General features: G+C 36.6%; 1 protein-coding gene across 1 annotated transcript; it reads left to right on the forward strand.

Moving 5' to 3' along the window:
- Positions 1-5,280: 5,280 nt before the first annotated feature.
- Positions 5,281-24,932, forward strand: LOC122001609 (brefeldin A-inhibited guanine nucleotide-exchange protein 5-like). Its single transcript, XM_042556441.1, has 33 exons — positions 5,281-5,661; positions 7,304-7,376; positions 8,026-8,257; positions 8,596-8,717; positions 8,788-8,846; positions 13,967-14,024; positions 14,109-14,193; positions 14,281-14,466; positions 14,592-14,650; positions 14,738-14,807; positions 14,883-14,951; positions 15,083-15,205; positions 15,365-15,418; positions 15,531-15,619; positions 15,801-15,897; positions 15,985-16,083; positions 16,173-16,382; positions 16,570-16,680; positions 16,751-16,935; positions 17,028-17,654; positions 17,795-18,212; positions 18,652-18,891; positions 18,997-19,120; positions 19,197-19,345; positions 20,427-20,783; positions 20,935-21,101; positions 21,274-21,536; positions 21,669-21,814; positions 22,419-22,541; positions 22,616-22,752; positions 22,828-23,095; positions 23,375-23,470; positions 24,424-24,932. Exons 1-33 carry the CDS (start codon positions 5,550-5,552, stop codon positions 24,484-24,486), a joined length of 5,271 nt encoding a protein of 1,756 aa, XP_042412375.1. The 5' UTR covers positions 5,281-5,549; the 3' UTR covers positions 24,487-24,932.
- The last annotated feature ends 1,317 nt before the right edge of the window (positions 24,933-26,249 follow it).

Genomic DNA, 26,249 nt, shown 5'->3' on the forward strand with positions numbered 1-26,249 from the left:
TTCGTCCGAGGAGGAGTCGTCCCACGTCGCTTTGAGGGCCTTCTTTTTGGTCGGCTTCGTTTTGTCAATCTTCAGTCTTGGACACTCGTTCTTGTAGTGCCCCTTTTGGTTGCATCCGAAGCATGTTACGTTCCTCGAATTGGTTGGAGAATTGATCTTTTGTAGATCCTTCTTGCTGAAGCTTCTCTTCCTCCCGGTGAACATCTTCCTTACCAGGTTCACCAGGTGCTCTTCATCTTCAGAGCTCTGGTCAGAGTCTTCTTCGGGTTTAGGCTTTTTCTTCTTAGAGGAAGCTGCATATAAAGCAACACCTTTCTTGGCTCCGGTGTTAGTTTGCTCATGTAACTCCAATTCACAAAACAATTCATCTAATTTAAGTTTAGTTAAATTTTTAGAAATTTTGTAGGCATCCACGATGGATACCCATAAACTATTGCGTGGAAACGCGTTTAATGCATACCTGATTAGGTCTCTGTTGTCCATCTGGTGGCCTATCGCGTGGAGCCCGTTGAGGATATCCTTGATCCTCGCGTGCAGCTGACTTGCTGTTTCTCCTTCTTGCATTTTTATATTAAATATTTTATTTAATAATAAATCCCTTTTTGTTACCTTGGCGTCGCTAGTTCTTTCGTGCAACTCAATCAATTTATCCCATAGCTCTTTTGCATTCTGGTGTGGTTCGACCCGGTTCAGTTCTTTTCTTATTAATCCGCATTGTAATGTATTGATCTCCTTGTTCTCCATTGACGCTTTCTTTTTTATGTCTGCTGTCCATTGTTCTGGATCGAGCAGATTTCCGGAGTTGTCAACTGGCGGTTTGTAGGCTTTTGTGACGCTAAGCCATTGATCAAGTCTATTTTTAGATAGACTTCCATCCTTTTCTTCCAGTACGGAAAATCGTCTCCGTTGAATAGGGGAGGACGCACCGTACTAAAACCTTCGATCTGAGACATCATGCACACAAGTAAACAACTAGATAAAATATCCCAAGACTTGGTCTTGGATTAGTAGTGCGGGAAGAATTAAGATATAATAAAAAAGGAACTAAATTGGTGTTGCACCAATTTAGATTAATTGCAAAAAATTTTCTAAAAATGTAATAATACCAATTTGGAATTATACGAAAAACTTAAAACCAAAGACGAAAAGAAAAAAGGAAAAAAATTAAAATAGATCCCCCTTTGTCTGATTGGTGGTTGCACCAAATCAGAGCGGTACCGGCTCTGATACCACTTGTTGGATCGTGAAGAATCGATAGGGGGGGTGAATATCGAAAAATGTTCGTAAAGAGTAAGCGCAACGGAAAGACAAAAGACAAGCCAAAGGGAACACAAGGATTTACTTGGTTCGGAGTCTTTGGCGACTCCTACTCCAAGGCCCACACACGAGGGTGCTTTCGATGGGCAATTACTAGCAATTCGAAAGTCTGAATACAAATTGAGTACAAGAATGCTAAGTAAATTAAAAATAATATCGATAACAAAAGAAGAACAACAAAAATAGAGCATGGTCAGAGTATCTTCGCAACGTCGTAGGAGCACAGAAGAGCAGATCATCAATTCTGAGTTGTGTTTTGAGCTCCGCCTTTGACCCTCCTTTTATAGGACGCTTGGGGCGCCTGGATCGCTTCCGGGTGCCTTGGTGTGACGTAGCAGTCCCAACCAGTGAGCTCCACGTGTCGACGCCGCGTCTTGGATAGAACTTGCCTCCGGGCGCTCGGATTCCTTTTGAGCGCTCGGACCTCCGGGCGCTCGGACCCCCTTTCTCCAGAAGCTCCTTTTCCTGCAAGACAAGGTTAGTCCGAGGCAATGCATATCCTGCAAAACAAAGTGTTAGCACAGTTTAGAGTATGACTTAGATTCTGTCTTTCCTAGACCGGAATCTCATCAAGATCTCGACTTAGAGTTCCGAAATGATTCTAAGTCGGATCGGCGCCTAAGTTCCCTTCCCGGAATGCGTCCTCACAGTCACTCCCTTCCAGTGACTTACCTTTACTCACCTGCCAGACGTCTGGTCAGCCCTTCGACCCGTTTGGACTTCTTGCCAGCTATCCGGTCAGCCCGTCGACCTAGTTAGACTTCGTGCCAACCGTCCGGTCAGCCCGTTGACCCGCTTGGACTTCTCGCCAGCTATCCGGTCGACCCGTTGACCTAGTTAGGCTTCGTGTCAAACATCCGGTCAGCCCGTCGACCTGTCTGGACTTCGCCTGCACACTCGATCAGATTGTTAGACAACGACAAACCTAACTTAACCTAATTTGTCATTCATCAAAACCTGAGTTAGACCGTTAGTGCTAACCGCACCAACAACCACGATTTGTCTTCTTGTCGAGTTTGAGGATGCTCCAGCTCGACTACAACGAGGACAAGGGTTAAGCTATTTTGTTGTTGGACGCCTAATTTGGTCGATTGATGTTGGTGGTTCCTCTTCCTAGAGGTTTGTTCGCATGCTAATTATGTCTATTTTAAGGAGGTTATTCATGCCAGAATTCTTGATCAGCTGCTCAGCGTATCTCTTGATTGTACTGATAGTAGTCTTAAGTATTATGAGCCCCTGATCAATGGAAAGCACATAAGGAGGGGACCCATCGGTGAGGTTTGGCGAATGACATTTGAACAATCTTCACATGCTGGAACACATTCGGTCCACGGGATTGATGGCAATGGTTGGTTATGGGCCCCTTATGCTGGACGGGAGGAGGGGGAGCCTTACATTTTGCGATGAAGGTTGGAATAGGTGTGACCACTTCTTTCTTCCAAGCTACTTGAGTCTTTTTCACATTAATGTACTTGGTTGCCCTCCCTAACAAGCTATCGAAGCCTTTGGGAGGCTTCCTCACCAAGAAGATAAAGAAGTCACTATTACTAAGTTCTTGGGAAAAGACGCTCTCCAAAATCTCTAGAGTGACAGAGGGGGCAATCCATAACAACTTGATTAAATCGCTTGATATAAACCCTTAATGCTTCTTTTAGTTCTTGTTTGAGGGAGAACAAGCTCATAGTAGTCTGTGGTACCTCCAACAACTGGCAAAATGGTAAAGAAATACCTTTTTGAAATCCTTGAAGTTGCTGATAGAGTTCGTAGGGAGACGGTTGAACTATCTTTGAGCGAGACCAAAGAGTATCGTCAGAAACACTCTACACTTTACACTATCAATGTATTGGTGCAACATGATATCATTTTCAAATTTTAGCAAATGATTTTCTTAGTTAGTTGCTCCTCCGTACTCTCCTATGGTGAGCAGTCGGAAATGGCGTGGTAGTTTATCCTCTAAAATTTCTATAGAGAAAGAAGTACCTGGTTCTTCGGAGGAATCCATAGTGGTGGGGACCTTTTCTTTTTTAGGATCTCAAGCGGGAGCATCATCGGAGGAAGACCCCTGGGGTTGTTTGGGACAAAGGAAGCTCAGTTGCCCTGTTATTGTTGCGTCACCGTCTGTGCCTTCGCAACTACTAGTAAATCAAGATCCTCTTGCATTAAGGTGATGGTTGTGAGTCTTCCATCATCTTCTATGTTCACATTTTATAATCAAGTGTAGTTCTCACAAACGGTGTCAAATTTGTTCTTGTCTGAAATCGATGAAGATGTGCAGCTGGTGAGGTGGACAATATGCTGACCGCAAGAGGAGCTCGAAGTGGGGGAGTCCAAAGTCTCAAGCTAGCCTACCACATTATAGGAAACCAATAGAGAATGAAACGTTAGTAGACGAGCCAAGGATGAGTTCCCAACGTAGTCACTTGGACGCTCAAATCAATTTCGGGGCTAAATCTGAGTAACTATAAAATCGATGATGATGAACAGTAAAAATGTTGGAAGGCTTACTTGTGCATGGAGAAGCGACCCTTTATATAACACTTTGATCTTGTCCCATGTAACAAGATGTCTCATCATGACAATGTAACCTCCAATGTAACCTATCTTACCACCATGCTTAAATGGTACCAAGCTATCTCCTCGTAGGGATGGTAGGGATGTCTCAAGTATGGATAGTAAAGATATATTTGATGGATTTTTCTGACAAACTTCTGTGTGTCATTCAATGAGATAATGGGTTAATGGGCCAAACGAATTAACGGGCCTTTAGTGGCTATCATTTAGTAGTGAACACAGGTTTCTTAAGAGAAGACCTTGTGGGCCTACAAATGAGGAATTTAAACTTGGATGGACCTCCAAGAAGTTTGAGGCCTTAATGAGCCCCCAATGATGCTCCTTTAGTGGAATCAACCTTGTTAGAGTCTAATCGGATCGAATATGCTATCATATCCGATTGGCTTCAGGAGGTTCAGTGCTCGTGAGGTCGTTGTAGGAAGGTAGGAATCTTAGCAGACTTAGAGTGATGTTTAAAGACTCAACTACATGGTAGGTCTTAGTCACTCGAAAGCGCAGGGAATTTGTTTTGCGCCACGTCCGATCAAACCTAGAAACTAGGCTCCTCAAATGTTTGATTGGAACGATCCGACCGGTGGTGTAGAGGGAATCATCTTGAGTGCTCATTAAAAGACTTGGGATGTTTGTCTATTTGATATGGGTTTCATGGCCCCTGCCAATATTCGGTCAGCGCTATCCGCTCGACTTTTGGGTGCCCTGTTCTACATCCCCTAGGGGTTTACCTCATACCTCTGATCGACCTTTAGGAGCCACCCTGGGATTAGGATATTTAAGTTGATCTTTCATGAACTTTGATCTCCATGTCAACTAGGTAATTGATTTTACTGTTCGCTTGGAGTTTCTACCTTATTCACCGTTTTAGTCATTGAGAGATAGTTAATCGAACGTTTCTAGACCTCCCAATCTGGCCTCATAAGTCGCTCGATAATTCAACCTCCAAATATTCTAACTCGACCTTTCGATTCGACCTCCTGAGTCACTAGACAATTCAGTCTTCTAACTATCCCACTCAACCTTCCAAGTAATCCAATAGCTCAACCTCCCCTGTCACCCTTGAGTTCGATTACGAATTTGTTTCTTGAGCACTTTTGACTTGGATTATTATCCGGAGCTCTCGGACTCTTCTTGGTGTTTCAGATACTTCAAGTTGACTCGACTCTGTGCTCACTCGACTCTACTCCACGAGCTCTTTGGTTCGATCCAACATTATTTCACTTCTAGTCTCTTCTCCTAAATATAATCTTTTGATTCTTTTCCCTTCTGATTCTTCTACTCCATTTCCTTCCTCTTCCGTGGAAGTAAACAGTCACTTGGTCGAGGCCAGTCATGTGCAAAACACGTGTTTGGGTCCTCCGTTTTCAGGGACGGACCGTGATCTTACCGACCGACTTAAGGCACCAAGTGGACCGTGCGCGAGCTCGTTGCGCAGAGACCTTCGCCTAGGACGACCGAGCATCGATCCACAAAGGCAGATCTCCCTCCTTCCTCGCTTCCTCCCATTCCGATCGTGAACTCACTGACGAGGTCGTCGGATCTCGCCATTTCTCCTGCCGGATTTGCCTTCGGATCCGTCGGCCGGGTGCACTCCGTTGCCTTCCCCTGTGTGGGATCGCGTCTTGGAGAGAGGGCGGTCGACGTGGATCTCCGTGCGAGTATTCGCCATGGCGAGCGCTGCAGCTGCTGGGTTCATCACCAGGTCCCTCGAGGCCATGCTCAAGGAGTGCACGGGGAAGAAGTTCCCCAACCTGCAGAGCTCCGTGCAGGCTTGTCTAGGTCGGTTCCGCCGGATCCTGTCTTCGCATTTGGAGTTTGCGTTGTTTCTTTTGTTTGTCATTTCATGCTTTCGTTCTTTTTTGCTTGCCGGAAGCATCCTTGCGTTTGTCGCAAATAGGTAATTGTAGAAGGATCCGACTCTCTCTACGCTCGCACAGAAATGTCTCTTTGAGTTCGCACTAGAATAGAATGCATCTTTAAAATTATGACCTTTTCATGGTTAGAAATTGGACGAAATTATTGGTTGACTGCGCATGAAAAAAGGGAAGGCGTCTAAGGAACATAGATCAGCACAGATGTTCGTGGATAACGAAGACAGAACAGAACCTGAGAAGAATATAAATTGAATGAAATAATTCTATAGGAGATCTAGAATGCCTTGGAGTTTGCAGAAAAAATATTGAATGTTAGTACCTAATCAGTCTGAAAGGTAGATATCGATAACACTTAGCTGATGTCAATTCACTCAAACATACAGCTTCTCTAGTGTCTAGATCAAAAGTATGGAGTCCCATTAATGAAAGTACAGCTTCTATAATGGCTAGATGCATCAATGGAATTGAATGCTTGTAATAGATTTGCTATGATTTTGGCATCGCACTTGGAGAGAAAACACCACATGACTGAAGGGCAGATAAAAAGTAATAGTGAACTTAACCCATGAAAATGGTTGTCTGTGCATGAAGTGCTAGAAGAGAGAAACATTACCAATTGGGGACCAAATATAGTCATGGCCTGAGTAGCTTAAGGGGTGAATAGTGAACCTTCCTGCTATTCAACACTAAAAGAATTTTGCTAAAGAAAGCTTATTTCGAAGCAATATGTAGCGGAGATAAAAAGACAAGAAATAAACAAGATAATACTTGAATTTAATGTGGTTCGCAACTGTTGTTCCTACTCTCGAATTCACCACTATGTTTTGCCCTTCTCGAACAAATTCTGGAGATGGAGAAACCTCTTACAAGCCCTTTGAGTGATTACAATTGTAGCTCCAGAATGAAGGGGAGAGTTGTACAATAAGGTTCAAAAATTACTCATAAGCTATTTATCTAGTTAACATCTATTCAATTTTCCTCCATTCTTGAATTTGACCAATCTTTTAACATGTATTCTTATGATCAATAATGTTTTGCACTTATCCCACCACCACTAACTCTCTCCATGTATCACACATTCTAAGAAGATTTATTCTTCCTTTATCCTACCTTTAAAAAGTTAGGTTGTTATATAACATTCCAATATCTGGTTCTTGTGAAACTAGAAATGAAATTTTGAATTCTTATAATTCCTGATACATACAGTGGCATTAGTTGCGTTGACTGGTTAAACACTCCCTTTGTATGGTGACATTAGTTAGATGTAATTTTGTTAACATTTCTAATAGAAATACTTATCTAACTATGTTAATGTAATCAATGTAATTCTTTTTGTTAAACTTAGTTTTAATAATGAGATTTAGGAGAATCCGAAATTGGAATTTGTATTGTAAAAACTGTTGTTAAGATTGAATTTGACCATTTGTAATCTGAATAGTCTCCTTTTCATTTTTTCTATGTTCTTATACTTTGGTAGCTTAATATTACAACTAACTTCAAGCTGATACATTCTATGTTAACCAATTGTGTTTGTGGTCCACTTTCAGACAACATGAAGGAGACTAAACAGGAAGTGGCTTCTGACAAGAAACATGCTGCAAGCACGGCTGAGGAAGAAAGGTCCCTTTAACTTATTATTGACATGCTACGTTTTCTTGTAGGATATGCATTTGGTCTCTTGTGGGACCATTCACTGTTGCTGTACATATTTATTAGCTTGAAGGTTATATTAGGTTCTTGGTTTTGGTCTGATGGCTTTGTGGCTGACTTAGTATCAACTATTTCACTGCTGGCCTGCTATTAAAAGTGGCAAAGCGGGCAAACCCAGTATGAACCATCACGGGTTGTGTGAGGCATGACCCATGATGTCAAGGTCTGGCTTCCAGGCCTCGTTGGCCCGTGATCAGGCCTTCCTGGCTAGGTTTTTAAAATAAAATAGTATAAAAATATATAAAACATAAAAAGGGGGAAAAAAAATCAGAAAATAATGTATATATATATATATTTCTATTTTTAAATTAATCATTTTTTTTTAATATTTTTATTTGTGGGTGAGGCTTGATACATAAGTCGACCCAACCGGCCAAGCTACCTCTGCGCAGCCCGACCCACAAATTTCCACCTTTACCTGCTACTATAAATGTCTGTTAGTTAACATAGTCCATCAATAATTCTGGGTTACAATAACAATTTTTGGTGTTTAGCTATGTTTCTTTTTTATTGTTTGCTTGATAAAAATTTACAAATCTTAACCAGCTATTGTTAACAGTGGCAGTGATGGTGGTGATGCCTCATTGAAAGAAGGGGATGGTCCAGTCACGTCTACTGAAAATGATAGTGTCACTAAGTCTCAGGAGAGCAGCGAACCTATTATAGCAGCTTTAGCAAATGCTGGGCACACCTTAGACAGGGCTCAAACTGACCTTATCTTAAAGCCACTGAGGCTCGCATTTGAGACCAAAAATATAAAACTTTTGGAGCTTGCGCTTGACTGTATTCATGTATGTTGCTCCAGTTACTTTTCTCTTCTGCAAATTCCATTGCTACTTTAGAAATAAGTATCAACTTTTCTCATTCCCTTTTCACATTTATTTTTAATATATGTAATAATAATGCTTTTCATATTCCTCATGATGTTTTTTCCTTGATGGATTATTGGTTTTCCTTATTTAGCACACAAAGGTAAACAACTTGTTTTTTGTCACTAAAATGAATTTTCCCTTTTTTTTTTCTTGATGCCACTATAATCTCTTGTCAGGTTATTAAGCCCAACAACTTGGATGTTGTACTTCTGATGCTTGTACCTATAGTGCATCTGACGCAATTTTCATTTTGGCAGAAACTTATAGCTTATGATCATTTAGAGGGTGATCCTGGACTGGAAGGTGGCCAAAATGCTACTTTATTTACAGATATTCTCAACATGGTCTGTGGCTGTGTTGATAATTCATCATCTGATAGGTAATATCATTTTTGTCTTTTTTCCTTTCTGTTTTTTACCAATTATCTTAACCTTGGGTTGCATTTGCAGTACCATAGTACAAGTTTTGCAGGCACTTCTAACTGCTGTATCATCGACGAGATTTAGAGGTACTTTAATAATAGTCTTTTTGTTCTTGTTCTCCAAAGAGTGATGCCAAATTTCTAACCACCTTATGGTACTAATTTGAGTAGTCAAGATGTAATTATTTTTGTCTTTAATAATAATTTTACTGAAAAACACTTCTTTTTTGCTTGTCAGAAATTCGTACAAACATGTTATCCATTCTTGTCTTTATAATTCTAAGTTTTGCTATTGTATTACAACTATTTCATCAATTGCTGTAACATACCATGCTCGATAATCACGAAATTTGCAAATATATCATATGCAAGCAATGAAAAATTCATTAATGGTTGGCTTTGATAAACATATCTTAGGGCCATGATAAGCAAGGCATCCACAGTTGTTGGGACCACACCAGCTAGTGTGAATAATGAGCTGAGAACAATTCCCTATAGCATCCATCCTTCCCAAAGGTTCTCAGTTTATGTTAATCATGCCCTGGTGCTATGAGTCTATAATTTTAATTCTAAATCCCCAGATAGTCCCCTCTAGCGTAATATAGTTTTTTATTATCGTCATCTTACAGTCACACCTCTAAGGTTTGTATATTTACAATTAAACTCTATTCTATTTATAATTAGATTTTGAACACTCACCCTCAAATTGGTTCAAAATTATTATAAAAATTCAAGTTTGTTATAAAAATGCCCAATTCTAGGGCCTCTCGAAGACTTGTCTAGTAAAATTCAAAGACTTGGCTAGTAAAGCCTGCTAATTGATCATTGAAATTAATTTAAAAGGCAATCAATCTCAATATATGCCATTCTCTCATAAAGACTGGAAGCAATGTGTTTAGCTTCATTGACGTTACAGGAGCATTATCATTAGGTTTGAGCTAGATGAGGTTGTATAGCTTTATTCTCAACCTCTAAGATTTGAGTAGTTGGCTTTGAAGAAAGCACCTATACTCGTTTGGTATTTCAATGGGATGTTCAGTGATAAAGAGCCCACAGTCAACAAGGCCTTCCTAGAAGATGAAGCTATTTTGAATAATTAGGAGCTCTATAAATCTGGATTTCCTTTATTTGAAAATCAAGGTGTACGAGAGAGGAAACTAGAACAAATCAGCAAGAAACTGAGTGGAAGGCTAGCCTTGAGAATTTGTAGATATTAAGAATCACAGAAGAGTCCAATGAAATGGAGATCAGCATCTGGAGGATATGCTGAAAGAAATCAGCAGAAGGAAACATAGACTAAAAGAAGATGGCTGGAAGAAATCTCAGTGATCTATAGGATAACCATGAGAGGGCTTATCTGCTGCAAGAGAACCAATCAAAGGAACACTCTAGGAATCAGAGAGGGCAAATCTTATGCAGAAATCTGAGAAGACAGGAAGAAAGGAAGTTGGCACAGATTGTGATGAAGAATGTAGTGAAAAGATCCATAAATCACAGGCTGAAGTGCTGTGAAATTTCGCTCTGATAAAAACAGATGAGAACTTTACAATAATGACCAAGCCTTATTCCGCTAGGTGGGGTTGACTATAAGAATCATTTTACGCCATTGAACTCTATCTCCTATATCATCATCTATACTTAAATAAATTTTATCTTATTTTATTATTGCTAGTCAAGTCTTTTTTGGTCTTCTTCCTCGTTTGATATGCGTGTTAGTCATAGTTTCACATCACCTAACTGCAGCATTTATTGGTCGTAGTACATGTCTGTACCATCTTAAACGTATCTCTTGGAGTTTTTCCTCAATAGATGCAACTTCGACTTCTCTCTAATACTCTCATTTCTTATTCTGTGCATTCTCGTATGTCCACACATTCATTTTAACATCCTTATCTTTACAACTCATCTTCTACTCATATGACCAACATTCAGCTTCATATAACATAACAAGTGAACTGCGGTTTTGTAGAATTTTCCTTTAAGTTTTATAAGTTCTTTACGGTCATATAAAGCACCCGATGCTCTCTTTCATTTCAACCATCCTACTTGTATTTTATATAAGACATCTCTCTTAGTTCCTCCATCATTTTGCAAAAATGATCCTAAATATCTAAAGTTATCAGTTTCGAGCAACTCGTCATCTTCTATCTTAACAATTGTCTCATTATGTCTAATATTGTTAAACTTAAATTTCATATATTCTGTCTTTATTCTACTAAGCTTAAAACCTTTCCTTTGTGTTTTCCGCCAAGATTCTAGTTTAGTATTTACTCCTTCACGTGTTTCATTTACCAAAACAATATCATATGTAAACAACATGCACGACTGTGTACTGCACAAGTTCGTCCATAATTAGTGTAAAAAGATAAGGACTTAAAGTTAATCCTTGATATAACCCTATGTTTATTGTAAATGCTTCAGTTACTCTGCCTGAAGTCTTTACTCTAGTCGTTATATCTTCGTACATACCTTTAATTAGTTCAATATATATTACGCTAACATCTCTCTTTTCTAGAATTTTCCATATAATTTCTCTTGGGACTTTATCATAAGCTTTTTCTAAGTATATCATATGTAGATCTTGTTTTTGCTATAATTTTCAATTAATTGTCTAAGAAGATGTATAACTTCTATTGTCAACCTTTCAGGCATAAACCCAAATTGATTTTTAGTCGCCGTGATCTCCTTCATTAATTTTTTTTCTATTACTTTTTCCCAAAGTTTCATGGTATGACTTATTAGTTTAATACTCTTATAGTTTGCACAATTTTGTACGTCTCCCTTGTTTTTATATAAGAGAATTAGAGTACTTATCTTTCATTTATCAGATATTTTTTTTTATTTTTAATATCATGTTAAATAAGTTTGTAAGTCATTCAATACCTTGTTTCCTTAGACACTTCCATACCTCTATTGGAATATCATCTCGTCGAATGACTTTTCCATTGTGCATCTCATTTAAAGCTTGTTCTACTTCTGAAGTTTGAATTTTACGATAAAAATTTAAATTTCTATACTCATTTGATCTACTTAAATTACTTAAGTTGGTCACCTAAACTTTTATTAAAAAATTGATGAAAATACTTCTTCCACCGCTCTTTTATTTCTCCATCATTTATTGGTACCCTATTACATTCATCTTTAATACATTTTATTTGGATAAGATCTCTGGTCTTCCTTTCTCTCACTTTAGTTATTCTATAAATATCTCTTTCCCCTTTTTTGTATTCAATTTTTGATATAGTCATTCAAAAGTTTCATTGTTTGCTTCATTCACTACTCTCTTAGCTTTTTTCTTGGCTACTACATATTTTTTTAAGTTTTTCTTGTTCTTACAAATATATAATTCCTTATAAGTTTTTCATTTTGTTCTTCACTTTCTCATGTACTTTCTCATTCTACCACCAAGATTCCTTACTTAGTGGTGTACATCTCTTTGATTCACTAAATACACTTTTAGCTACTAATTTCAACTTTGTACTCTTACTTTCTCTTTAAATATATTTTGCTTTCCATTTTTTAACTTCCATCACTTAATTTTAGGAGTCGTGTATATTTTTTTTCTATTGATACTATTGATTTGAGGCGTATATCCAATACTACTAACTTATGTTGGATAGTTAAGCTTTCTTCAGGGATGACTTACAATTTTTATAAATCTTTCTATCCTTCTTCTTAATAATAAGAAAGTCAATTTGCGATTTATTATTCCCACTTTTGAATGTAATTAAGTGTTCTTATCTTTTCTTAAAAAACGTATTAGCTAATATAAGGTCATATGCTATTGCAAAATCTAATATAGTTTTCCCTTTCTCATTTCTCATTCCAAACTCATAATCCCCATGTACCCTCTCATATTCCTTATTTTTCACTCATACATGCCCATTAAGATCACCTCCTATTAAAATAATTTCATTTGGCAGAATGTTTTGTAATATTTCATCTAAGTTGTCCCAAAACCTTGATTTGATAGCTTCATCTAATCCTACTTGCGGTGCATATACACTGATTATGTTCATAGTTTCTTTCACCACTATTATCTTAAGGGCTATAATTCTATCTCTTTTTCTAACTACTTATACAACTTCATCCTTTAATGAACTATTTACAACAATACCCACTCCATTTCTTGTTTTACTCTTTTCTGTGTACCATAACTTAAAACCTGAATTTTCTATCAGTTTTTCCTTCTCGTCTACCTATTTTGTCTCTTGCACACATATACTAATTCTTCTCCTAATCATCGTATCACTTTCCTTGTAGAATTGTGATGAAGCTGCTCACCTCACAACTCATCATAAAGGATTGAGGCTAGAGAAGAATGTGATTAAGAAGGCTCTAATACCATGTTAATGGGAAAAACTTTAGGTTTAAATCCCTAGTTAATCCCCTATACCTTAATATAGATTATCATTATTGTCATATATTTTGTGTAATAAAGCTCTCTTCTCTTACAATTAGGTCACGAACCTCATCCACATGATTTTTTTATTTCCTCCATAGTATTCAAACCATGCAATTGTATGGGCCTATAGAATATATCTTGTTCAAGTATGGTTGTAAGGGTTTACCATTGTATTTTTTTTTTAAAAAAGGAAAAAAACTCAGAAGGATTCCATTATCATTTGTTAATTAGCTAATGTGAAAAGTTTCAGTAATTGGTTGTATTCTGCAACTAGATCTGAAGCAGTCAAACTTCAAGTCATTGATCATAGGATCGCTTGCGGCTGTCAAATATCTCATCTGAGTGTATTGCTAGTTTAATGAGAAGCATATAGCCTATGATATATGTATGAGGATGTTTATCTGTCTACACGGACCACATTTCATTACTATAGGTGGAAGAAGTGAGAATGTGAAAGACTCTAAACACTTGGTTATGTGTCTAGAATTTTCTTTATGGACAATATTCAATTTCCAAATTTAACCAGAATAATAATGTAAATGCCCTTTTTATATCATCTTTATATGATAAGGAGATTTATCTGCTTTTTCAAGCTTGGTCATTATATTTCTGGAACTCTTATTTCTATAGATTAATCTGACATGATATTATTAAATGCTTGGATTAATCAGTTAATGCCTCAAATTTGACAAATTATCTTTTAGATGTTATGTGAAAGTATTTTTTTTGTTCTTTCTATAAAAGAAGTGTTCAAATTCTTTTTATCGATTATGCTAAAACAGTAAGTTTTCTTTAAATTCAGTTCATGGAGAACCCTTGCTGGGAGTGATTAGAGTATGCTATAACATTGCTCTCAACAGGTGCTTAAGCTACACTTTTTCCTTGTAAACTGTGAATTTACTGATCCCTTATTGTTGCTTATGCTCTATGATGGTCTACTGCAGTAAGAGTTTAGTAAATCAGGCCACGTCAAAAGCAATGCTAACCCAAATGATCAGTATTGTATTTCGACGAATGGAAACTGATCAGGTTGGATTTGTTATTTTTGTTGATTTACTGGATTGTCCACGTGAAATGAGGGCTTATTGCAGGAAAACTATTTCTTTGGGTGCTTAGGTTCCTGTATCATCTAGTATTGTGCATGCTGCAGCTAGCAACACTAGCGCTGAGACAGTAGAAATATCTAGTAATGAAAAAGATGAGAAAAATAGTGTGGCAGATGCATTATCCAAGAAGCATGAAAATGACACCTCTCCATCTTTAGAGGAGTTTCAGAATTTGGCTGGTGGTGCTGATATCAAGGTGCTTCTATCATGGTTATTATATGGGACTTTTGGAGTTTATTTTTTTATTTTATTGTTTTGCCAAAAGTAATATACGTTGCTTCTTCATTCATCTTATATCTTATTTAAAGACATGATTTGTAGGGTTTAGAGGCTGTTCTTGACCAAGCTGTTCAGCTTGAGGATGGAAAGAAAGTTTCAGAGTAAAAGATGCTTGAATTTTGAATAAATCAATACTTCAGTTGTGGTTTCGAAATTTGATCTAAGAATCTATTGTTTAATCATGTCAGAGGAATTAGTGTAGAGAGCATGACTGTGATGCAGAATGATGCTTTGTTGCTGTTTCGAACACTGTGCAAGGTTTATGCTTGTGAAATTGTTCTTGTATAGCTTTCTGTGCTTTAACTGCCTTATCGTATCGGGGACTATTTGCAGATGGGGATGAAAGAAGAGAGTGATGAGGTGACCACCAAGACAAGGCTGTTGTCTCTTGAGCTTTTGCAGGTTAGCTAGTCTAGATCTAGGACTATCTGGATGTAAGAAATAGAATATACCAAACTACTGTTTACTTAGATTGTTTTAGTCAGTGCATTTTTTCTTCTCACCCTCTTGAATTTGAAATGCTAAAATCACAGGGTTTGCTGGAAGGAGTGGACCATTCCTTCACAAAAAACTTCCATTTTATTGACTCTGTTAAGGCATATCTTTCTTATGCTTTATTGCGAGCTTCTGTTTCTTCGTCTCCTCAGGTCTTTCAGGTTATATCTCTTCCCGTTGCTTTCTCCAGCCATTCATTTTGTATTGCACATTAGCTAATTATTGTAGTTCTTGGTTACGTTTTACACTTACAATAATCGCTGTTGCTACACTGCTTAAGTTTGTAAAAGAAAAATCCTCATTCTTATCTTGTTGTGCAGTATGCAACTGGAATATTTGCTGTTCTTTTGCTCCGTTTTAGGGAAAGTCTTAAGGTATTGAACTGTAATCTGGTCATAACCATCTTCTTGTAGATTGTCTTATAGAAATTTAATCTCCTCGCTGTCATGTTAATCTCATCTAAAACACGTGTGGGTTTTTTCCCAGGGAGAAATTGGCATCTTTTTTCCATTGATAATTTTAAAATCACTGGAAAGCAATGAGAGTGCACTTAGCCAAAGAACAAGTGTTCTCCGGTAATGCTTCCTTCTTTATATATTACTTTAAGAAAATATGTTATTTTCTTTCTTGATTAAACATTTCTAATTTCAGTTCATTATAATATGGAGTCATTACTTGCCGATTGTTGCCCTGAATTTTTACTCTGCTGTTGCTTTATTACTCATTCTGATGTTTCTTTAATTTAACCTCTGTTAGGATGCTTGAGAAAGTGTGCAAGGACTCACAAATGCTTGCAGACATATTCGTGAACTATGATTGTGATCTTCAAGCACCAAACCTTTTCGAACGCACGGTAAAATCCAATCATATTATACTAGTGGCTTGAAGGTGAAGCTTGCATTTTATTTTCAAAGTTACTTCTTTCCACTGATCTAAACAGGTAAACGCGCTGTCAAAGATAGCACAAGGAACTGTAACTACAGATCCAAACTCAGTTACTGCTTCACAGATTGCTTCTGCTAAAGGTTCATCTCTTCAGGTATTTTTCTGGAAATTAGGAAATTCTTGTTTTCTTTTCCCCCAAGTTCTTCTTTTAATTTTAATACTTCTAATCATGTATTTATCTAGTGCTTGGTGAGTGTGCTCAAATCACTGGTTGATTGGGAGAAGCTTAAACGAGAATCCGATAAGCACAGTAATATAATCCGGTCTCTTGAAGAGGAAGTTTCAGGTAGAGATGTTGCTTCAATTAATGAGCAGAAGAATACTGATGACGGATTAAATCAATTTGAAAAGGCTAAAGCTCACAAATCCACAATGGAAGCAGCCATCTTAGAGGTAACTAAGATATTTGCTTGTCCATTTACCAAAAATGTGATGTCTCCAATGATAGCATAATGCTTTCTTTTGATGTCTCCAATGATAGCATAATGATTCTTTTCTTTTGACTCCTAGCTTGATACAGTTTTATTTGATATGGTATCTGTTTATATGGTTAAACATCAACTAGTCTATTTGATTTTAGTTCAACCGAAAGCCTGCAAAAGGGATAGAGTTTTTATTGGCTAACAAGTTGGTTGAGAGTAAAGCTTCTGCAATAGCTCAATTCCTGAAGAGCACTCCTAATTTGGATAAGGTGATCTCCATGGCTAGTTTTTCTGTCTTTTTGTTAAAAAAGGTTTCTAAACTCTGTCTCTCTTTTTCAGGCAATGATTGGTGAATATTTAGGCCAGCATGAGGAACTCCCTCTTTCTGTTATGCATTCATATGTTGATTCCATGAAATTCTCAGGATTGAAGTTTGATACTGCAATTCGTGAATTCTTAACTGGATTTCGACTTCCTGGTGAAGCACAGAAAATTGATAGGATCATGGAAAAGTTTGCTGAGCGGTACAGTTATTGACAATTGGAGATGTGCCACCTCTTTTCATACTTTGTTTTTTCAACTTTTTATGATGTACTCAGCCTTGTTTATTTTGCAGTTACTGTGCTGATAATCCTGGCCTTTTCAAGAATGCAGATACTGCTTATGTTCTTGCATATGCAGTTATAATGTTAAATACCGATGCTCACAATCCAATGGTTTGGCCAAAAATGTCAAAATCTGATTTTATACGTATGAATTCTGTCAGTGATGTGGAAGAGTGTGCACCACAGGAGCTCCTAGAGCAGATATATGATTCAATTGTTAAAGAAGAGATAAAGATGAAAGATGATACACCTGATGCAGCTAAAAGCAGCAGACAGAGACCAGAAACAGAAGAGCAAGGCCGCCTTGTCAATATTCTCAATTTAACTCTTCCTAAGAAGAAGAATGGGTTTGATACTAAAGCAGAAAGTGAGAAAATAAAGAAACAAATACAGAACCTTTTCAAAAATAAAGGCGAAAAAAGAGGTGTCTTTTATACCGCTCAGCTGGTTGAACTAGTTAGACCAATGCTTGAAGCTGTTGGATGGCCTCTTCTCGCAACATTTTCTGTAACAATGGAGGAAGGGGATAATAAACCCAGAGTTATTCTTTGCATGGAGGGTTTCAGAGCTGGCATACATCTAACACGAGTTCTTGGGATGGATACGATGCGTTATGCTTTCCTAACATCATTAGTACGGTATGCTTTCTTGTTTGATTCCCATAGAATAAAGCATTCTTAGATACTTGATTATCATTTGCCGTACTACTGAATATCACTAGTGTTTTTTTTTTCTGAAATATTTTGATGCAAAATTTTAATTAATTCTGTGTGCATAGATTTACATTCTTGCATGCTCCAAAGGAGATGCGAAGTAAAAATGTGGAAGCATTGCGGACACTGCTTATTCTATGTGATATAGACACTGATTCACTACAAGACACCTGGAATGCTGTCTTGGAATGTGTATCGCGGCTAGAATATATCACTTCGACCCCATCCATTGCTATAACTGTGATGCAGGGTTCAAATCAAATATCAAGGGATGCAGTTCTTCAGTCTCTTAAAGAGTTGGCTGGAAAACCAGCAGAGCAAGTCTTTGTGAACAGTGTAAAATTGCCTAGTGATTCAATTGTGGAGTTCTTTACTGCTCTTTGTGGTGTTTCTGCTGAAGAATTGAAACAAACACCTGCCCGAGTCTTCAGCTTACAGAAGCTTGTTGAGATAAGCTATTACAATATGGCTCGCATTCGGCTGGTACTCCTAATTTCTCAGTTTTTGGATGTTTCTTTAATACTTACTGTAGTTCTTCATTCCTTGGCTGGTAGTCCAGTAAAATCTAGACACACTGTTCCTGATGCCATTAAGATAGTGAATTTCAAGTTCCTATATCACTTCCAAACTAGAAGATCATACAGCAGTGGAGATATATGTTGAAGTAGCAGTTATGAATTGCTACCTAATTTGTTCATACTTGTACTTGGTTAGGGTAGCATATTGCTTTTCTCATTTTGATATCATCTACTAGTTGGCCATGTTCACATAATCACTACTCAAATATATATTAACCGTAGTGAATTGCATATTCAAATGGATGTCTGGACCTTGATTTTTTCATTTTCATGAAATGTTCTGTTTCATCATTTCTTAAATGACTGGTTGGTGGTTATCTTGACTACAATTGTGATGGCTTTAGGTATGGGCTAGAATATGGTCTGTCTTGGCCCAACACTTCATTTCCGCTGGTAGCCATCGTGAGGAAAAAGTTGCTATGTATGCCATCGATTCACTGAGACAACTTGGTATGAAGTATCTGGAGCGTGCTGAGCTGACCAACTTCACCTTCCAAAATGACATTTTGAAACCTTTTGTCATTCTTATGCGGAATAGCCACAATGAAAAAATCCGCAGTCTAATTGTTGATTGCATTGTTCAGGTAATCCTTGTTCAATAGATGGATAGAATTTGTTATGTGTTGTTTGTTTTATCCTGTTGTTCATCATGACTGCTAAACAAAGAAATTTTTTTCCTGACATTCCAGATGATTAAATCAAAGGTGGGTAGCATTAAATCAGGCTGGCGGAGTGTGTTCATGATCTTCACTGCAGCAGCAGATGATGAATTGGAATCGATTGTTGATAGTGCATTTGAAAATGTTGAACAAGGTGACAACACAGCTCTGCTAAACTTATCTTTAAGTTTCTTTTAGATTTTGACGAAGCTATGACTTTGCATCTGCAGTTATCTTGGAACACTTTGACCAGGTTGTTGGTGACTGCTTTATGGATTGTGTGAATTGCCTCATTCGTTTTGCGAATAACAAAATTTCTCCTCGCATAAGCTTGAAAGCAATTGCTCTTCTCCGTATATGTGAAGATCGGCTTGCTGAGGTTTGTAATAACAAGATGTTTCTGCATATTCTGGCATATTTCTGAACAATTATCTATGGAAACTATCATAATTTTTCCCCCCTAAAATTCTGTGCAAAACTTTCTCCATTTATTTTTATTTGTTTAGTTGTCTTATTAAATAAAGAACATCTATGGTTGATACTCTAGACATGAGATCAAATGGATTCTTAGAAAATATCAGTTTCATTTACAATGCTCTTATTAAGAATTCTTTTCTAAAATTTCATGGTATGACACATCACCTTGATCTCTTTGTAATTAGAATTTTAGAATGATAACATATTACCTTTATTCGTATGATTTGGTACTAAAAATATTCCTCAGATGCCATCTTAAATCTAAAATAATTGTTAAATAGTTTAGTTGGCAATTGTACTTTGATCTAAATTAAATTCTTCCACTCCAAATTTCAATAGGTGCTTTGACATACACTTTTATATATGCCCATTTTCTTTAAAGCTACTTTATTCTTATTAGATCCAATATTGTGAACATATATTTAACTTACCATAGAAGATGAGTCTTGACGCAATGGTAAAGTTGATGCCATGTGACCTTGAGGTCATGGTTTGAGTCGCAAAAGCAACCTCTTGCAAAATGCAAGGGTAGGTTGCATAGAAAAGATCCAATATGGTCCGACCCTTCTCCGGAACCCTGCACTGGCAGGAGCTTCGCTTTATATTTAGCTTTCTTTATTTTTCAGTTGTAAAATCAATTTTCTTGTAGAGTTCTCATGAAATGATTTATAATTTGTTTTCCATCTTTCCTTAGTTCCAATATTATTTCCATATTTGATGTGTCTTATATCATCTAAGTCTTTATGTATTTTCCCCAACTCTAGCAATCCTATTAATATCTTTCTCCAATAAAGTCCACATAGATATTTCACTCGTACATAAGCTTAATACTTCAACTTCCTGTTCCTTATGTCTTTTGACTTTTTAAATTTGGTTTGTTTTACTATGATAGATTGTTTACTTTGAAAATCTAGTAAGCACTTCCCTAATCTTTAAACAAAGTAGCTTTTAAACATTTTTCTTCTGATTATTCTTGTGCTCAGGGATTTATACCTGGTGGAGCCCTGAAACCAGTGGACGGTGGGCTAGAATCAAGCTTTGATATAACAGAGCATTACTGGTTTCCTATGTTAGCTGGATTATCTGATCTAACATTGGACTCCAGATTAGAAGTTCGAAACTGTGCACTAGAGGTGCTGTTTGATTTGCTGAATGAGAGAGGAAGGAAATTTTCCTCTGCTTTCTGGGAGAGTATTTTTCATCGGGTCCTTTTTCCAATATTTGACCATGTACGACATGCTGGTAGAGATGGTATTGCCTCCACTGATGAGGAATGGCTTAGGGAAACTAGCATCCATTCACTCCAGTTGCTCTGCAACCTTTTCAATACTTTCTATACGGTATCTACGATATCTCTTTTTTACGACATGTGAAAAATTAACATTTCATGTGTTTCACAACTTATAAGCAAAATAACTACTAGTTGTGTTCTAACGTTTCCTTTCTTTAGTTAAAGCATCACACTGTATTTTTCTTTCTGGCTTTCCACAGGAAGTTTCTTTTATGCTCCCACCACTTCTGGGATTTCTTCTTGATTGTGCCAAGAAAACAGATCAGAGCGTGGTTTCCATTTCACTGGGAGCCCTTGTACATCTTATTGAGGTTGGGGGTCATCAATTTAATGATAGTGATTGGGATACTTTGTTAAAAAGCATTAGGTATGTTATTTGTAATTCATTATAACCACTTATTTCTTATTTTGCCCTTTATCTGTTCTTGTCCAACTTTGTCAAAAATGCATTAGATATGCAATTTGTGAACTTGTAATATCTATTACCCTTTTTCGTTATTTGGTCCCTTATCTGTTCTTGTACAACTGTTAAATATTAGAGATGCATCCTACGCAACTCAACCTCTTGAGCTTCTCAATTCTTTGGGATTTGTAAACTCAAACAACCAGACAGTTGTATCAAAAGATTCAGAAGCTAAAGACAGTGACAGTCCATTTAAAACCCTTGGCGATAGGAAGGAAGAGGGAGTCTTGGAGAACCGATACTTATCTATTAATCCTGAAGACTCTGGGCAAGCAATCAGCACAACGAAGGATCATCAGGGTAGTAGCAATCTCCCAACCAACTTAGAGGAATCTAATGGTATGTTGCAATTTAAGTGAAATACACTAAGAGTAATCTACAGATGCATATTCACGTAGTTAAATTTGTGATATTTAATTTTTCTAGAGCCCATATTTTAATTTTCTTATATGGGCTTTCCATCACCCTCAGGTGGCTCACCTAAGCCTGCTGAAGCTTCAGATTTCCAGCGTAGTCAAACATTTGGTCAAAGGTTTATGGATAATCTTCTTCTTCGAAATCTCACGTCTAAACCAAAGAACCGCACAATTGATGCTGGCTCAGCTTCACCTACAAAGGTTTGTCATCATCTATTTACTGATAAATCAATATAATATCTGATATGTTATTTAACATTTTTGTGTTGTATGTCTTACAAAACTTGCTTGGCAAACAAAATGCTTGTATAGTTCTGATGAATTTTCATATTTAAAATGATAAAAACACGTGCGGGAACTGTCTTTCCAAATATCTTGGAATTTGGCAATCCCCCCTCACAAAATGGTTGTGTTTCTAAGTTCCACCTTGTTACTAGATTGCCTTTATAGCCTAGTGTAGTATTTAGCATAATATACAAGCCAAAACTCTGGATTATCTTGTCAAACTCACTGTGAATTGGTATCATGTGTTAGGTTTTATCCAACCACTAGTTTCATATCAAAATATTTGGAATGCATTTCTAGATGGAAAGCTTTGATTCACAGTCAAATTCCATAGTAACTGCGACAGGAAAGAATCTACGTGACTGCAAAATGTTTAGTGTCATTCTTGTTGAAATATTACTAAAAAAAAGAAAACTCTACAGTTGCAGTCTCTCATTTCTTGATATAGAATTGGATTGATCATAAGTTTTTCTTTATTTGATATGACCTGCATGATTCTATGTGCGGAATGTATATGCAGAGTATTGATGTCGCAGAATCCATTCCCGATGATAGTGATGATGAAGAAAATTCAATGACGGAGACTATTAAAGGAAAATGCATTACCCAACTACTATTATTAGGTGTTATTGATATCATACAGGTAAACATGATTAAATGGTTGATATATTTCTTTACTATTAGAGTGGCTATCTCATCAGTGTTGGTATGCTGCAGAAGAAATACTGGAACAAGTTGAACACCCATCATAAGATCGCAGTTATGGACATCTTGCTGTCTCTTGTGGAGTTTGCTTCTACATATAATTCACCATCAAATCTAATAATACGCATGCAGTACCTACCCACAGAAAGGTATTGTCAAGCCAGAGTATTCGAGATATTTCTATCAATTTGTTAGCCAGTCTAACTTTTGAGATGATTCTTCAGACTACCACTAAATCTTCTCCGCCAGGAAATGAGAGGAACTTCCATTTATTTAGAAATTTTACACAAGTCAACTGGAACAGATAATAAAAACAACAGTCATGAACCGCTGAATTCTGAAGAGAAGCTCTTAAGTGCAGCGGAGGAGAAACTGGTCTCTTTCTGTGGTCAGATTTTAAAGGAGGCTTCTGATCTCAAACCAAGTACAGGGGAGGCTGGTAGCGCAAACATTCATCGAGTACTTGACCTGAGAGCACCAGTTATTGTTAAGGTAGACATTAATATATTTACATATATAACCTTCAAAGATTATTTGTCATTGTACGAAATTGATTGCATATAATTCTTACAGTATTTTGTTGAATTGTAAACTTAGAAATTCTTGTCATAATTGTTAATTTAGTAAAACGTTGGTTACTCAGTTTCACAGTAACTGACAGTGTTGCATCTTGTGATAGTCTTGGCATCGTCAGTATTTTCCTTTAACGACAGATTACTTTGTTCTAGTTTGTCTGTATGCTTCTCTGTAATACTTCTGGTTACCTTTCAGGTACTTAAAGGAATGTGCTCTATGAATAACCTCATCTTCAGAAGGCACCTCAGAGAGTTCTATCCTCTAATCACGAAACTTGTCTGTTGTGATCAGGCAAGTTATTGGTCATCCCATTTCAACGGAAATATTTTTTTCCCCTGCATGATCTTTACTAGTTTTCAATAAATTTATTTAGCCTAATACATGGATAGGATGGTGTGCAAGGGCCCTGGATGCGTGATCGCGTGAAGGGCTCTTGCTCCTTTCATGTATGAATCTTGGCATGATTCGTGCATGATTCTTAATGTGCTTTATTTTTTTTTTTTTAAAAAAAAATGAAAGTTGATCGGTGTCAATTATATGGGGTATCAATTTGTGTTAAAATCTGTGTTGTAGGTGGTACCAAATAGTAGTGTTGAAAATCTATCGATTCATTCATAGCTTATAGGTGGTAGCAATTTGTGTTACAAATGTTAGCAATCTATATTACATGTACTGAATTGTGTTACAGATGGTACCAATCTATGTTGTAGGTGGTAGCAAATAGTAGTATTGTAGATGGTACAGCACTACAACAATAGATAGGTACAGCCTACAGAATAGATACCACCACAACAGAGATTGATATCACCTGTAATACAAATGGATACCATCTGTAAATTGCCGACTTTTAAAAAAATGATACTTAAAGATTCAACTACAAATCTCGCCAAGATTCGGGTGTGAAATGAGCAAGGGTTCTTCATGCGATCTCACTTATATGGCCCTTGCATGCAAGTCCTATCCCTTTTACATGCAAATATTGATAAGACTTTTCTTTAATATTGAAATGTTTCCAATATTGCAAGTTGCTTTTTGTCATTTCAAAGAATGGGAAAAAGTTTTCCATTTGGATCACATCTGCGACGATGTGCAAACTATGAGTGCTTTTTCCTTCCTGAATATATCTACTCATTGCCAACTTGGTAAACCACAAGTAGAAATCTGTAATTTCTGGGTTAATGTAAGACCAACAATTTTAAGATTCATCAGTATGACTTAACTCATATGTGCCTTCATTGTTTCAGATGGAGGTTCGTGGAGCCGTTGGAGATCTCTTCAGTACACAGCTCACTCCCCTTCTGCCATAACATATGTTTCTACTCTTTTTCGACCGTACAACGTTGCAATTTTTCAGTAGCTGCCATGTGAAGTAGAAACTCTTCGAAGATGTTTATCCTATCGAACAGGGTGCCAATAGTTTTTGGTGTATGCCTTCCTGGATACCATAAACAACCAGCATAGAAGAGGGAATGCTAGTTTGGGTAGATCTGCTGAAATATATGGCGTGTCAAATTGCTCGATAGTTTTTTCAGTATCCAGGGTTTATTTTTTTGTGAAGGCTTGGTTCGCCTCATTTAGGCCTAGCTCATCCGTAAGCTCTTTAGAAACAAGGTTTTGGCATCTAAATAACCTTTTCATTCACAATTTCTCTTCACCTTTTGATTCTTGCAACACTCACTCTTTTTCCATGCAATAGTTTTGTGCATATTGAATAATTCAACGAGCAAAAGAGTGTTATTTTTTAATCTTATCATACCATGCCATCATTTTTCACGATGTTGTTTATTTGGTAACCGTGGAGATTGTGTTTTGATTCGAATGATTTCTCTCTTTTTTACCTTATTTTTAAATTTTCAATCAGCATTTGTTTACCAAGTGTTATGGATGCGATCTAAAAACAATATTCCCGAATAATTCATATAACAGGAAAAAAAAAGAGAATGTGTTTTCTTTTAATAAAAAAAAAACCTCAGCCACTACCAGAGTTCTCGAGCACTTACATTTTAGTGAAGGTGGATTTTAAATTTAAGATTTGATCGTACTATCATCATAATCCACTGAATTAGAATTGGACTAAAATACAGATTCAAGGGAAATATAAAAAGAAAAAGGAAATAAAACAAAATTAATGTCAAAATATGTGCATATGATTTACCCCTTCAGTTTCTATTTGATTCCTAAAACAATCTATTCAATCTTTGTTTTGCAAAAAAAAAAAAAAAAAAATAGAAATCTAGGCAGAGTTTGGTTTGTAAATTTTTTTTTCTATTTCTGTTTTTATGTTTTCTAATATATTTTTTAGAAAATAGAAAATATGTTTGGTATAATAGACTATTATTTCAATTTTATAGAAAAGAAAATTGAAAAATACATTTGGTAGGTTAATATGGAAAATGGTAAGTAAAATTATTTTTATTTAGAAAAAAATAAAGATAAAATATTAATATAAGAATTATTAGGTTTTTTAATTAAAATGTTTTTTTTAGTATTTAAAAATATCTTCCAAATGAAATGAATTAGTTGACTTTTATATAAATATAAACTCAACAAGTGGTCCAGTTTGATCCATTTTCTATCATATATATATATATATAGTTTCACATGCGTAATCACTTTACATATTATTTGTAATTTCATCACGTACTTTAGCTGTTTGACTTGAATCAATTAGAATCAGCTCTTAATCATTAAAATCACCTTCGATTTCAAACATGATCATATCATCAGAAGAGTATTCCATAAATAAATTATCCATTGCATGATGTCGACGTATGAAATTATGCACCGCATAACATGCAACTGGAATTAATCTTTGCCTAATAATTGGATAGTTTGGCATATCTTTTAAAATTTGGAACCTTGCTTTGAGCACCCAAATGCACCGCTCTATAATATTATGACATGTAATGTGCCTATAATTAAATAACTCTTCCTTCCCCCTTAGTCTACCTTGCCCCCAATAATCTCGCAAGTGATAGCGTCGACCTTGATATGGAGCAAAAAATCCCAACATGTTTGGGTAACCAAAATCAACAAGATAAAATTGATCTATGATAGTGTTTCCATATTA

Source organism: Zingiber officinale, chromosome 7A (assembly GCF_018446385.1).
Source record: "Zingiber officinale cultivar Zhangliang chromosome 7A, Zo_v1.1, whole genome shotgun sequence".
Taxonomy (NCBI): domain Eukaryota; kingdom Viridiplantae; phylum Streptophyta; class Magnoliopsida; order Zingiberales; family Zingiberaceae; genus Zingiber; species Zingiber officinale.